Source organism: Ostrinia furnacalis, unplaced genomic scaffold (assembly GCF_004193835.3).
Source record: "Ostrinia furnacalis isolate ACB-3 unplaced genomic scaffold, ASM419383v2 OfSCF1098, whole genome shotgun sequence".
Taxonomy (NCBI): Eukaryota; Metazoa; Arthropoda; class Insecta; order Lepidoptera; family Crambidae; genus Ostrinia; species Ostrinia furnacalis.
The window spans coordinates 1,291,389-1,306,743 of record NW_021131337.1 but is presented as its reverse complement, the minus strand read 5'-3'; the positions used below and the strand labels follow the sequence as shown (position 1 = coordinate 1,306,743).

Sequence of the window (15,355 nt, the reverse complement as noted above, 5' to 3'; positions counted from 1 at the left end):
AGTCTAAGTGCTAGCCCGCACACCGAAGTATGGGAGACACACGCGAGGAGTTCCGAGATCACGGTGACCGTGACGGTGAGATGGTGTATTTTCACTTCACCACAGGTGTTCAAATTTTCCCGCCTTACGTACGCCATGAGAAAATCACACACCATAGAGCAAAGTATAGGTTTTTTAAATAGTTTTTTTAGTTTAGAACTACATTATTTGGCCAAATCGTAACACTAGTGTTGTCCTGCTGTTGCATCGTATTATATTTGTGTTATCGTACCATAATCGTATCGTATGTGATTACCGATACACACTGACTGACAGTTGACAGCTGGTGACAGTCTGACATTGACAGACGAAAAAAACTCGAGTCAATTCTCTGAATTGTTTTTTGTACGCTAATTTTCATTAATTAAAATGATATTACGTACCATTATAAAAATTACAATTAAATAATCACTCATAACAACAAGTGCAGCCATAATTCAATGGCGTACATCGTTTGTAAAATGACCAAAATCAACGTGTGTAGAATATGCCTGGTTCAGGAATTTCAGGAAGCTTGCTTATTACCGAAGGCAAACAAGCAGTTGGAAATCATTTACGAAAAGTTTACAAATAAACCGGTAAGTTTCAATCTAGATTTATTTTCAACTGGCTGTGCCCGCGACTTCGTACGCGTGAAAATAGTTTGGATAATATTTCCCGGTTTTTGAAACATTTTTCATTACTGCTCCGCCCCTATTGATTGTAGGGTGACGTTAAATAGACTAAAGCCTTCCTCGATATATGAGCTGTTGCATAAGAAAGTATTTTTTAAAAGCTGACCAGTTGTTCCTGGCGCATTCAAGCAAACACTTCAGCTTTCGTCATATTATAATGAACTACATATCATAATGATTTTGCTGGTACAGTAAGATAAGTAGCATCTACAGGATGTTTGTAAGCTGGGTGCAATGCTTTAAGATCATTTTCATTCATAACATTTTCATATAAGTAGCAGAATAGAAAAGGAAAAAAGAAAGTAGAATAATCATTTTTTCTTATTATTCAAGTTTTCATTGCAAATTTAAATATTATTTCAGTTCAAAACAGAAGATGGAAGGCCGTCGAGTGTTTGTCGCATCTGTTGCCACCTGCTCCTCAAGTGTCAGAGGTTCGTTGAGAGTGCGGTTAAAGCCGATGAAAAGCTTCAACAGCTATGGAGTAGCGGAGTTGAGGTATGCTATTAATATTAGTTTCAATTGGACTAAGGTTGTGTTGTCACAACTATTTTTGGGTGTCACTAACTATTTGACGCTGAGTGTAGTCTACAAAACAATACAAATCAATTAAAATTAAAACAAAATTATTGCACCAAATCTGTCTCACTTTAATGTGTATAATGTTACAGATCACAGAACAATCTTTATCTACGATCGACAGGAAGTTCGTATTCGCTTCGTTCACTCGGTCACCTGTTTCTACTACGAACGTTACGGCAGAAAACACAGTTGAAATCCAGGTTGAAGTCAAACGTGAAGGAGAAAAGCTTTCGGGGGATGTTATTGAGGAGGATCCAACAGGTAAGTGTTACATTTATTAATAAAGGTACACCAACAGCAAAATACATACAACATTCACAGTATACATTACTAGTGTCCGTCCGCGACTTCGTACGCGTGGATCCCGTTTTACCCCCTTAGGGGTTGAATTTTGCAAAATCCCGTCTTAGTGAGCACCTACGTTCTAAAAGGCACCCCCATGCAAAATTTGAGACTCCTAGTACTTGTAGTTTCTGAGAGTTTGTGATGAGTGAGTCAGTCAGTGATCTTTTGCTTTTAATTTCAGATACCCAGACCAGTACCAGACAATCGGATTGGGTGAAGCTGAAAACTGAAAAACCACCTTCAGGTCAGGAATGTTATGGATATCCGTAACTGATTCAAAAGTTTCGGATAGTTTTGGATAAAGGCGGAGTGTGAATCTTAATATGTTTTTATTTGTTACTTGTCTGGCATACCCTGGCACCATTCTGATATACCTGCCTGTTTTACCTTTATCATATCATAGGTACCGTCATAGTACCTAAAGTGTCTATGTGGATCGCGCATCATCTTGCTATTTGAATTTTATTTTATCTTTTTAAAATTCTAATATCCGTAACCGAAATTGTCCGAAACTTTCGGATAATCCGAAATGATTTAGAGTAGGCGCACACCGTTGATTTTTAGTTGGCCGATAGTTGTGCCCGATTTTAAATTGTATGAAGAATCGGCCAAATCGAATCGTAGTGTGCGCACTCCCATACATGCCCATACTGATCAACTGCCCGACTAAACTATCGGCCGACGAAAAATCAACGGTGTGCGCCTACTCGTACTATCCGTAACCGTATCCATAACCGAAACTTCATATCCATAATATCCTTGCTTCAGGTGATCCGCTACAACTGGCAGATGTGCATGAAGAAAACGTGTTTGATATCAAAATCGAAAACTACGTGGATGAGTCTGATGTCAGTGAGAATAGCAACTTTGTGAAGTGTGGACCTCAGAACGAAGAGGAGAGAGGTGAATCAAAATCAAAATCAAAAGTATTTATTCAGTTTAGACCACAAGTGGCACTTATGAACGTCAAAATTATTATAGAAAATAATAAAAAAGAAAAGGTAGCCCTTATGGGGCACTTTACATGTCTCCTTATCTTTTGGGCCCTACCAGCGCTTCGAGACAAACATATGGCAAGTGCTGAGAAGAAACGCCGGAACAAACTCAGTCACCACTAATTGCCGGGAAATATCTAACGCTAAGAATAACCAAATTCGAGTACATCAAATATGTGCAGACTGAACTGACCACGCATTCTTGTCATCAATATAGTCTCGAACCTTGTAGTACCCTTTGGACATAAGGGTATTTTTTATATGTATCTTAAATTTGTTTATTGGTAATTCGACAAGGTTGTGTGGTATTTTGTTAAATATGGTAATACATTTCCCCAATAATGAATTACCTATTTTATGCAACCTAAAAGATTAATGTTATATTTATTTTACTTCTAATTTCCAATGGAATTACTTTTATAATGTGACAGCTAGGGACTGTAATTCGCTGCCTGCTGTTGTCTTTGCTGAACACTACAAACTTGTAGGTATTTGCGAAAACGGTTCATAAAATCATGTTTGTTGTATAGCAGACAGTGGTGACTGAATTTGTTGCAGCGTTTCTTCTCAGCACTTGCCAAATGTTTGTCTCGAAGCGCTGGTAGGGCAGAAAATTATCAGACATGTAGAAGCTCCTCAATTTTTTTTTATCCACATCAAGGAAGCTCTTGGCTTGTATCTCACCTGATGGTAAGTGACGATCAGGCCGAAGGTGGAAGCGAGCTTCACCCGGAATCCTCAACCACGGAGGAACTGGCTATCTTTCCTCTGACTGCCGGAACACAACAATGCACAAACATGAACAAACAATTTGCAAGTACTAATTTGATTAGTCTAGATAAATAAAGAATTTTTTTCTGAATGTCTTGGTAGCTCACCCACCGGTCAGTTTGTGAAAACTACTCTGTGAGTTATAAAATGCTGTTTGTTTTCCTAAAAATAAAATAAAATGAATTTTTGATTTTTAATTTACCAAATGTGTAGGTAGCTCAGTGGTCAATCTTTGAATTTTTTCGTTGGTATCTCAGTGGTCAATTTTACATTTTGAATTTACCGAATGTCTTTTTAATGTGCCTTATGTTTCGGAGGCCACCGGTCAATCTTTGAATTTGTATTTCCCAGCGACTATGTCTGCGAGTCCGGTGCGCTTACGTCACGAGTGCGCGGCGTGCTGCCGGGGATTTGAGAGCGCGAGCGAGCTGTACCAACACAACCGGGACCACGACGAGGTAAGTCAAAATAAAATCTACAGGGTGTTAGGTAAATGGGTATATGAGCCGACACTAGCCCATGTTAACATGGGCATATAAATGGTATGGTGAAGTCAGAAAATTGATATCTTCATTTTAATTATTTTAATTTTCATACAAATGGGATTTTATAAAATTTATTTTGTATGAAAATTTAAAAAATTAAAATGATATCAAATTAAATTTCAATAAATAAATAAATAAGACGTGGGTATAAAGCGCCATATATCGTCATTGGTTAAAATCTACAGCCAAAAAAATTTGACATTCGTAAATATTAATGCGGGGGAATCCTTAAAACGCCATCTATCAACATAATTATAATTATATTAAATATCTATCTATCTATCCAATTAGTACTTAAACGAGGTCCATGCGTACGAAGTCGTAGTCACGTATAGACGTCACGGGCCTCTCAATTTGAACTTTGGCATGCTTTATCTCTTTAAATTTTCATTACTTTGAAAAAGTGAAAAATACTTGTCGAATTTTTATAAGTTAACTAACGGACTAATTAAATCTTGCTTTTTTTATCCAGGAAACATCCCTATTGTCCAAATATATTTATTTATTAAAACTCTTGCTTTTTTATCCAGGAAACATCCCTATTGTCCAAATGTATTTATTTATTTATTAAAACTCTTGCTTTTTTATCCAGAAAACATCCCTATTGTCCAAATATATCCTTTTTCTTTCTTTTCTGTTCTTTGGTGTGCAATAAAGTGTATTTTTTTATTTATTTATTAAAACTTGCTTTTTTATCCAGGAAACATCCGTATTGTCCAAATATATTTATTTATTTATTAAAACTCTTGCTTTTTTATCCAGGAAACATCCCTATTGTCCAAATATATCCTTTTTCTTTCTTTTCTGTTCTTTGGTGTGCAATAAAGTGTATTTTTTTATTTATTTATTAAAACTTGCTTTTTTATCCAGGAAACATCCCTATTGTCCAAAGATATTTATTTATGTTTTTTATCTCAGCAGAGTAGCGCTGAGTTTGAGTGCGCCGCGTGTCACATCCGGTGCCGAACCGCCGCGGATCTGAAGCGGCATGAAGACGTCGACCACCAACGGTACCCTGGAGACAGCCTCTATGGTATGTTATACACTCGACATCAAATAAATCGCACCTCCCGCGACAAGCACTTTCAAACGTATGCATCCCCACTTCCCACCAATATTGGCACCATTTAAAAGCCTAGTTCTAAACTTCATTTCATTAAAGGAAAGGTTTTTACCCCAAAAATGTGTCTTTAGAAGGATCCAGAGTCACCTAATCAAAAAATAGGTAGTTACGTTTGAGCCAACTTTTATTTATTTATTTATTAAGGTACAGCAACAGATTGCAAATCATGGCTTAAAAATAAAGTACATTGAACAAAGATTAACAATTAATTTGCACTCCGATTGTAGCTGAACACAACATTCGTTTTAGTCTAGCTTTGATTTAAGTGATACAGTAATAATTCTAATAAATACATGCATGTTAGTTTACAATTTGCACCTACACAATTTAAGAAAAGATGCACGAGAAAGTGAGAAAACATCTAGATCCTTGCTAATTTCATTGTAAGCTCTACACATTCGGAACACTGGATTGTTGTACGTTACATTATTCTGACATTTTGGCAGGGAAAAAAGTTTTTGCGTTCTTTTACTACCACCTATCTTAAGTGAAAAATGGCTCAACAGTTCACTGCACGGGACATAATTAATATTATGCAAATATAAATACCACTCCTGATGATCAAGAGTCTTCATATATCTTAAAAGATGATGAAGAAACAGTATTCTTGAGCACTGATAGTAATTTAACTGATAACCTACCTAAGACAAATTAAACACATAATTAGGACCGATTAGCATCCTTTGGCCACGGAACCCTAAAGAAAGTGGAACTACGTAAGGTCATTTTTTGTGACAATCCTAACATTTTGGAAAAAATACTTTTTCTCGAAATTGCGGCCGAGTTAGAATATAAAAAAAATATAGGTGATAGAGTTTATTTAAGAAATGTATCTGACCTAAGCAGAGATTCTACTTCGGCGTAGAAAAAGAGAAAAATAATAATTTCTTAAATTTAAAAAATAATCATACTGTCGTTCCTATAACTACTTTTAAATAATTATAGGTGCAATAATATTTGCCATACACCAACCTACCTACCAGCAATGCAAAGAGAAGCTTAGTGTGTACGTTTCTTTAAATAATAATAAAATTGTAGTTTGACCCAGTACAAAATAAATTTTCTAAAATATTTTTTTAAAAATAATCTATAGCTATTTGTCACCTGGGTGTTTTAGTCTAACATTAATAATAAGTTAAACTTCGGATACTAGTGATAAAAACAGAATGTCACTTTTTCGGGTCAAAAAAAACACTGTGGAGCCCAAGTGAGGTCTTTCTTCAAGTCACATTTATGGTATAATTAATCATTTATTAAGAAATTAAATGCGTTTTTCTTTAAGGATAATATTTATTGGGCTTTCAAATAACACCAATATTGTTGGAGCACCATGATTGTGTCAGAAGAAAATCTTTAAAGTACGCGTCGCGGAAGGTGGGGTTTATTTGATGTTGAGTGTATTTCATTATGTATAAAAGTTATTATGATAAAGGTAGCAGGAACGCGCTGGACGCAGGCCGCTACCAACCGGGCAACATGGAAAGCATTGGGGGAGGCCTATGTTCATTGTTCAGTAGTGGACGTCCTATGGCTGAAATGATGATGATGATAAAGGTTATAGCAGACTTATCAACTCGAAAATGGATCAACACCGTATCGAGTAGATAGTTGACATAATAAACATTTGTTCTACATACAGGGTATCCCAAAATAAGTGAATGAAACTGCTATGGGAGGTAGATTGACCTGTCTACGTTTCAGCCAAATGACGTCCACTGCTGGACAAAGGCCTCCCCCAAGGTTTTCCACAATGAACGGTCCTGCGCTGCCCGCATCCAGGCTCTTCCCGCGACCTTTACCAGATCGTCGGTCCACCTAGTAGGAGGCCTGCCCACGCTAAAATCAGGTCAAGCAGCTAGGCCATGGTAGGCAGGTCAAGCTACCTCAAATAGCCGTTAGATTCACCCATTCTGGGACACCCTGTATAAATACACAATTTTGGCTCAATCAGTGGTGTGCCGTTGCCGGGAAAATTCCCGCGTAGGGAACTTATGGCAACGTAGTTTTTTAAATAAATTACCATAAAAAATATTGTAGTCCACATTTTCGTTGTAAAATTGTACCTATTACAACTACAGAACAATAAATTAATGTTAGGCCCAGAACACACGGTGAAACGCAACTGCAACTTCTAGTTACTTTTGAGTTGCATCTAAGTTTCTGCCATAGATTCCGTTGAGAGACCACACATGACGCGACCAGTTTGAAACCGGTTTGAAACGCGTTGCAAATCAGTCGCATTGAAACCGTCGTGCAGGAAACTCGCGTTGCTTTTCATTCATCGGATTTGGCTTCTTTTGTACAAAATGGCTGACGACGAACCAAAAAACGTTACATTTGTGTTAAAAGTGGAAAAGTATCCTTGCTTGTATAATACCACACTATCAAGCTACTCTCGCTCTTGAAGAACTCATTTTGCAGACGCCTGTTCTCAAAGGAAACCGAAATGATTGTGGTTGCAGGTTGTAGTTTCAAATCAATAATTTCAAAAGGGTTTCGTTGCATTTGCGTTTCACCGTACCTGTGTCATAGACATTTCGTTTATCTTAGAATTATTTTTTTCTATTTACAGTAGTCTGCAATGTTTTTAGAGAGTATTGTTTTAGATTCTAGTTATGTATTTAGGAAACATTCTTGGCAACGGCAACACTAGTACCCGCGTTCCGAATATGAACAACATTTTTTACTATAAAGCAAAAAAGTCTGTAAAACGAGTAATGAAACGGGGCAGATGATAAAAAATACATGCGTTTATTGGCATTGAATCAGCCGAGTGTGACGTCATATCGTTGTTTCAAGGAGTTGTGTGACGTCACGACATTTTTAATATTCTTTTGGGCTTGTCACTTAAGATTGATTTAACAGTGTGATAGGTGGAGCAGTGATTTTCAGTGGAATTAAATGGATTCTGGACAAGGATGAGTCGTGTTTTTGCATTAATTTTTTATTAACATTTAGTAAACCCAACGTAGAAGCTATGATGATAAATTATAATTCAATCTGTAGTTGTAATAGATGCTATTTTGCAATAAAAATGTGTAATCGAGGCCCCGATTGTGGTATAATTTTCAACTGCAATGCAACTGGACGACGATCAAACTTCAGCTGTTTTGACAAATCCGAATCGCAGTGTCGTTTTGACAGCTAGTTCAAACGAAGTTGGAACGCAATATAATGCAACTGAGCCTTTACGTAAAAGCTGACAGAAAGCTATTTTTCTTACACACGCTTTACGAACATTTGCTGTGTTTTGGTAATTTTAGTTTCAAAAATAAGGTGTTCGGACTTTTAATGTAAAGTGCATAAATCCATTGTTTCGTCTTTGTTTGCGCGTGAACTTTACACCGATACCGAATCGCACATCAGCTGGAATTAAATGGAGCGCGACTGGAGTTGAAACGCGAATGAAATGGAGACATTACAAATTAGCGCAATCGAGGCCCTGATGTGCTGTGAACTATTATACTCTTTAAAACGTTACAGATACATAAATACATTTTTTTCTAAATATTAACATAATATTATATTATGTCTGAGTTAAATTCCACTATTAAATAATAAATCCTTTGCTTGCAGGTAAATCCAAACCAAAAGGACTCGCAAAGCATACTACCACACCAGAAAATACGTCTTCAAAGGAAAAGGCACGCGCAAGAAATCAAGCCCCTCACGCAATAAATATAGATACAATTAAAATTGAACCGAGTGTTGGTCCATACCCAAAAAGGAATAATCGTAGAAACACAATCTTAAAAACGCCTAAAAAAGAATCAAATTCTACTTCCATCCCAAAGGGCCTTATTATAAACAGCAAAAATCCTCGGTTTTCCTGCGAAATATGCGGAAAACATTTCTTACACAAAAGTGTTGCCACACGTCATATTTACACGCACTCAGCCAACAAGCCACATTCGTGCGAATATTGCGAGAAAACATTCGCACAAAAAGGCGCTTTGGTAAACCATGCGAGAATTCACACAGGTGAAAAACCGTTTTCGTGTATGTACTGCAAAAAAACCTTCACAGGGAAGGCGGCTTGCAAGTATCACGAAAAATTACATACAGGTGAAAAACCGTTCTCGTGTGACACATGTGGGAAAAAATTCCCACAGAAAAGTACGTTGAATTCTCACGTTAAAATACACTCAGGTGAGAAACCGTATTCTTGCGAGATATGTGGAAGGGCTTTCGTGCTCAAAGCCAATTTGACTTGCCACGTGAGGTCGCATACAGGCGAAAAATTATTCTCATGCGATATATGTGGCAAATCTTTCGCGCGTAAATTCCATTTGCTAGAACATACCACGTCACATACCGGCGAAAAACCGTTCTCATGCGATTTTTGTGCGAAAGCGTTCGCTGCTAAAAGTATTTTAAAGATCCATTTAAGAATACATACAGGTGAGAAACCGTACACTTGCAGATACTGCGGAAAATCATTTATACAAAATGGCAAATTGAAAGTGCACGAAAGAATGCACACGGGCGAAAAACCGTACGCTTGTGAGTATTGCCCGAAAACGTTTCTGCTAAAACTTGGCTTAGACACTCACAGACGAACTCACACGGGCGAAAAACCGTTCCCATGCCCAATATGTGGGAAATACTTTTCAGATAGAAGCGTGGTAGCGCGTCATAAAAAACTACACGCAGATAAATTGCCTTTTTCTTGTGATCATTGTGGAAAATCATTTTCAACTAAACGCGATGTGACACGTCACATAAACACACACACAAATGAAAGGCGTCCGCATGTTAAAAAACAGAACGCGTTCAAAAACGAATTTAAGACTGACGAGTTTACGGTTAAAAGTTGAAGCTTAAAGGTCATAGCAGACTTATCAACTCGGAAAGGGATCAACACCGTATCGCCTTTCGCGAACTGTCATCACTTTACGCGAGCTATCAACCGCGAGGCGAGGCGTTTACGTTACGGTGCGGATAAGGCCCAGAACACACGTGACGACACCACACATGACGCGACCAGTTTGAAACCGGTTTGAAATGGTCGCGTCATGTGTGGTCTCTCAACGGAATCTATGGCAGAAACTTAGATGCAACTCAAAAGTAACTAGAAGCTGCAGTTTCGTTTCAATTGCGTTTCACCGTGTGTTCTGGGCCTAAGTGTGCGTTAATTTTTATACAAAGAACTAGCTTTCCGCCCGCGGCTTCGCCCGCGTGGAATTTTGTCTGTCACAGAAAAACTTTATCGCGCGCGTCCCTGTTTCGAAAACCGGGATAAAAACTATCCTATGTTCTTTCCCGGGACTCAAACTATCTCTATGCCAAATTTCATCAAAATCGGTTGCGAGGTTTAAGCGGGAAAGCGTAACAGACAGACAGACAGACAGAGTTACTTTCGCATTTATAATATTAGTTGGGATTAGTTGGGATACTGACCGCCTCGAGTTGATACGGTTGCGAACTTACGATCCCTTTTCGGGTTGATAAATGTGCGACATCCTTAAACCAACATCAAACAAATAGCACCCATAGAATGCAATGGCACTGATAGTTGGTAAAACAGCGTTTTGTAAAAGTATTTCATTATTCGATATCGAGTGGTGGTGGCCAATCCCTATATTATCACGCGAAAAGAAGTACACAATCACTTTTTACTAAACTATATTTTTGGGTATCCTTCCGTTTGGCCAAATTACTTTTCGCCAAATTTCACTTCGCAAACAACTTATCGCCAAAGTTTCATTTCCCAAATGAACTTTTAGCAACTGTGCTTTTCGCAACTAATTCATTTGGTCAAATTATCATTTGGCCAAATTTTACTTGGCAAATGTTTATATAGCAAATGTTTTATGTTGCCAAATATTATATCCCAAATAATTTGTTTGGTCAAATTGACACTTCACCTTACCCACCGTTACCCACAAATCAAAGCACTTATGCTTTGATTTGTGGGTAAACATTGCAGAAAATAGTATGGTTGAAAAAAGTAGGTATTGCAGAAAATAGTAGGTTAGGTTAGGTTAGAACAGTGACCCTTAATGCGCGAAGGCGAGCGAAGCGTGCCGCGGCAGCGGCCGCCGAGCGCTAGAATCACCTCTATTGTTAATGAATAATTTGGAAATTTCGATACAATGAATGAATGAATATGTAGAACAAATTTTATATTAACTCCCCACTAAACAAAATAATAAGCACAAGCTAATTTGTATAATGTCATTCTATGCACCAATCAAATTATTTTGTAAATAGTTTATCGTGAAATATTTTTGCCTAATAAAACATTTGGCAAACCATACTTTGCCAAACAATAATTTGGTAAACAATAATATGCCAAAAACAACATTTGCGAATTAAAAGTTTGCAATAAGTTGTTTTGCCAAATGAAAATTTGCGAAACGTTGTTTGCGATGTGATAATTTGGGAAACGTTTTTTGGCCAAACATTAGTAATCCATATTTTTGTCTTCCGTGGATGAACTGAAAAATCTATTATTTACCTTACCTTTTAATATTTTTGCCCTGAAAATAAAAATAAATTGAAAATAGATAAAAATTATGATTTAAATTGTCCGTTGGCTACAAAATTACGCGATACTCAACAATTTATCTATTTAACAAAATCTAGTAAATGTAAGATGCAACATGTATTATTTTGTTATTTGTTATAAATTGTCAGCTTGAGTTGTGTTTTATTTTTTTATTATTGTTATAAATAAACATTTTATATTGTTACTATTTTGTATTATAAATACTATGTTTTAAGTTTCAAGTTATAGTTGTTTTAGTACATAATAATATTTTATACTACATAATTATTACATTTAATGTATAATTCTCTGGAATAAAATACGTTAAGTTATAATGAATTCTTTTATTTATGTAGAACAGCAGATTACACAAATAATAATAAATAAATAATCTTTGGACAATTTCACACAGCGCCAGCTAGCCCCAAAGTAAGCAACTTAATGCTTGTGTTATGGGTGCTAGCTTAACGGATATACTACTTATATACTTTTTTTTTAAATACATAAATATTATACATAGTCACACCCAGACCCGTCACAGAAATTAAAATTCATCATTTCAATTTCTGCCCGGCGGGAATCGAACCCGGGACCTCTCGGCATAGTAGTCCGTTCTGAACCACTACACCAAACGGCGAACACATGTGTTGTAAAATCGAACCTATAGAAATGTTTAAAGGTCATAGCAGACTTATCAACTTGGAAAGGGATCAACACCGTATCGCCTTTCGCGCTGTCTTTTTTTTTTTTTTTAAGGGACGCGCGCTTGTAGTTTTAGGAGCTTTTCCAGCTTCACCGGGCAGAGTGGCGAGTACAGAAGGTATTCTAGCCGTTTGGCNTTTACATCTGCACCAGAATCCAATTTAAAACGCACCAATTTATTATTAATTTTTAAAATAGCACTCCAATAATCTACACGTTTATCAATAAAATTGTTTACCTGTTCCTCGGACTCCACACAATAAACATTTGACTCATAATTACAGACACGAGCAAAATGGTTCATTTTCAGGCACCGTAGGCACTTTTTTCCGTAAGCCGGGCATTTATATTGTCCATGTACACCTCCACATCGCGTGCAGTTGGCTTTTTCACGTCGTACCGCTGCTCCTTGCGCCGACGCCCGCGACGCCGACGACGGTCCCGCTGCTCCGCGGGCCGCCAGCTGATGTTGCATGTGTGGGCGGCCTCGAGCTCGGGTCCCTCGGCGTGAGATCAAAGCATTGACCTCTCTCTGTTCATCTTCAGGATATTCACAATTTCTCGATACCGCCATTCTCATACCGTTGTTTTTGTTGTATTTTATTTCGTGAACGTATTCTTGTTTTATATTTTCTGAGTATAATCTTGACACGGTGGCTATTCGGCAAATCTCTTGTGCTTTATCTAAGTTTAACTTTTCTTCCCGCAATAATCTTTCTCTTATTCCAGCATCGTTCACGCCACATACCAACCGATCTTTTATCAAATCTTCCATCAAATCGTTGAAATCGCAAGATTGTGCCAGTTTCCTTAGTTCATATATGTATTGATCAATCGATTCGTTTTCCATTTGGCCTCTTGTGAAGAACTTATGTCTTTCGACCGTTACATTTTTCTTCACTTTAAAATGGTCGTCCAAAATGTCGATGACTTGCTGCTGCGTATTGTATTTTTTGTTGGACTGATCTACGACTTCTCGACACTGTTCGCCAATTACGTGCAATAATATGTTTATTTGTATCTCAGGGCTTTTTTCCTTTAGCTGACACGCTTTGAAATAAATTTCAAAACCTTTTTTCCAACGTATCCAGTCTGCATTTCTTCCTGAAGTGTCAATCGAGTTTTCATCGTATTTAAACGGCAACGGGGGAGTGAGCACTGTCTCCATGACGAAATGTTCTGTATTTTAACACTTTTAAAATACGAATTACTACTTCAATTATCTACTGCCGAATATCCTACCGACTGCGCCATGTAAACGTTTGTGAGGCACGTACAATGAAACACAGGGCTGAGCAATGACTGATTTAATTCTATAAGATGCGGGTGAAAGCACATAACAAAATATTGACATTAGTTATCAAACTACCTGACAATATATATAGATTTAGCAGTAATTTGTCGTCACTATTAAATGAAATCGCTTGCTTACAGGTATTCCTGCAATAAAACGTATTCAAGACCTACAAATTCCAATTCCTGGGCCACTGCTGGAATTTGCGTCGTCAACAGAAAAGATAAAAGCACCGAATGAGACTATTACAAAAGGAATGACAGCAATAGAGAAGCCTATTGATATTGCTAAACTGCAAGCCGGTAGAAATATCGAAATGTTCACTGAAAATGTTATTGCACTATACAATAAGAGAATTGATAATATCAAAGATAATCCTGATTCATCAAAACAATCAACTTTCATATTTCCTTGTCAATATTGCGAGGAAACTTTCACAGATAAAATGGTTTTAAAAGATCATACAAAAACACAACATGCCCACCTAAAGTTCAAATGCAGTTATTGTGATAAAACATTCGCAAAAAAATATGTTTTAACCATACACGAAAGAGTACATACGGGCGAAAAACCGTTCTCGTGCGACTATTGTTTAAAAAAATATTCACGGATAGACGATTTGAAAAGTCATATCAAAGTACATACAGGCGAAAAACCGTTCTCGTGTGAATACTGTAAAAAATCTTACACGCGAATGTATTACTTAAAAAATCATATGAAAATTCACACAGGTGAGAATGTGTTCTCTTGTGGTTACTGTCAGAAGACTTTCTTTCAAAAGGACGTGTTTAGAAGCCATTTGAGAATACACACTGGTCAAGACAAAATAGAGTGTGGTAGTTGTGGGAAAACATTCTCACATAAAAACTATTTGAAAATACATTCCAGAGTGCACACTGGTGAAAAACCGTACTCGTGTGAAATTTGTGGTAAATCTTTTGCACAGAAAGTGGTTTTAACTCGACATATGCTCCTACACATGAATAACGAGACATTCTCTTGTGAATTTTGTAAGAAAAGTTTTACTCAAAAATACTATTTAAAAAGACATATGAAAGTACACAGCGCTGAAAAACCATACGTTTGCAATCACTGTGGAAAGCGTTTTAATTTCAAAATCAACTTGGTGTACCATGAGAGGGTGCATACGGGCGAGAAACCGTGCTCCTGCGAATTTTGTGGGAAATCGTTTGCCAGAAGAAGTCATTTGAAAAATCATCTCAAAACGCACACAGGTGAAAAACCGTTTTCGTGTGAGCACTGTGGAAAGGATTTTGCAATTAAAGGCAATTTAATAAGTCATATACGAACACACACTGGGAAATAGCTCTTTTTGAAGAGTTCACTATAAATACGGCAAATGGGTAGGTATATGATCCTTGTTATGGGTTAAAAATACCTAAAACAATCTAAGATTTTAAACTTTCGCGTTCCATTTCAACTAAAATAAAAAGACACGGGTCTTACCGCGCGCGACGTTTACGAATGAGTTACATTTTAAGTGTCGCGTTAAGACCCGTGTCTTTCTATTTTTACTTAAAACAATCGTCAATAGAATTAAAAGTAGTTCAGTGGTCTTAAGCCAGTAGACAAAGTACTATTCGTGTCGATATACCTATTTTATGTATATCGCGATCGCTTCGTTAATCGCTACCTCATCTACTTCTGAGTTCTGTGTACGTAGAGATGTAGCGAAAAGATTTCGAAATAATATTATGAATGTCACTCTATTTACAGTAGGTACTTGTAATGTATAATTCACCGATTTATTTTGTCAAAATATTTAATTTATTTC

At 37.0% G+C, this 15,355-nt stretch overlaps 1 protein-coding gene across 4 annotated transcripts; it reads left to right on the top strand.

The window, feature by feature from the left end:
* Positions 1-356: 356 nt before the first annotated feature.
* Positions 357-15,342, top strand: LOC114351185 (zinc finger protein 260-like). Of its 4 annotated transcripts, none has more exons than XM_028302288.1 (8): positions 357-617; positions 1,077-1,211; positions 1,385-1,556; positions 1,822-1,884; positions 2,409-2,543; positions 3,758-3,864; positions 4,873-4,984; positions 8,651-10,036. In XM_028302288.1, exons 1-8 carry the CDS (start codon positions 480-482, stop codon positions 9,889-9,891), a joined length of 2,103 nt encoding a protein of 700 aa, XP_028158089.1. In that variant the 5' UTR covers positions 357-479; the 3' UTR covers positions 9,892-10,036. The 4 variants fall into 4 exon arrangements, with proteins under 4 accessions (XP_028158089.1, XP_028158088.1, XP_028158091.1 ...); XM_028302287.1 differs by having other exon boundaries at positions 4,870-4,984; XM_028302290.1 differs by lacking the exon at positions 8,651-10,036 and adding an exon at positions 13,701-15,342 and having other exon boundaries at positions 358-617.
* Positions 15,343-15,355: the final 13 nt, after the last annotated feature.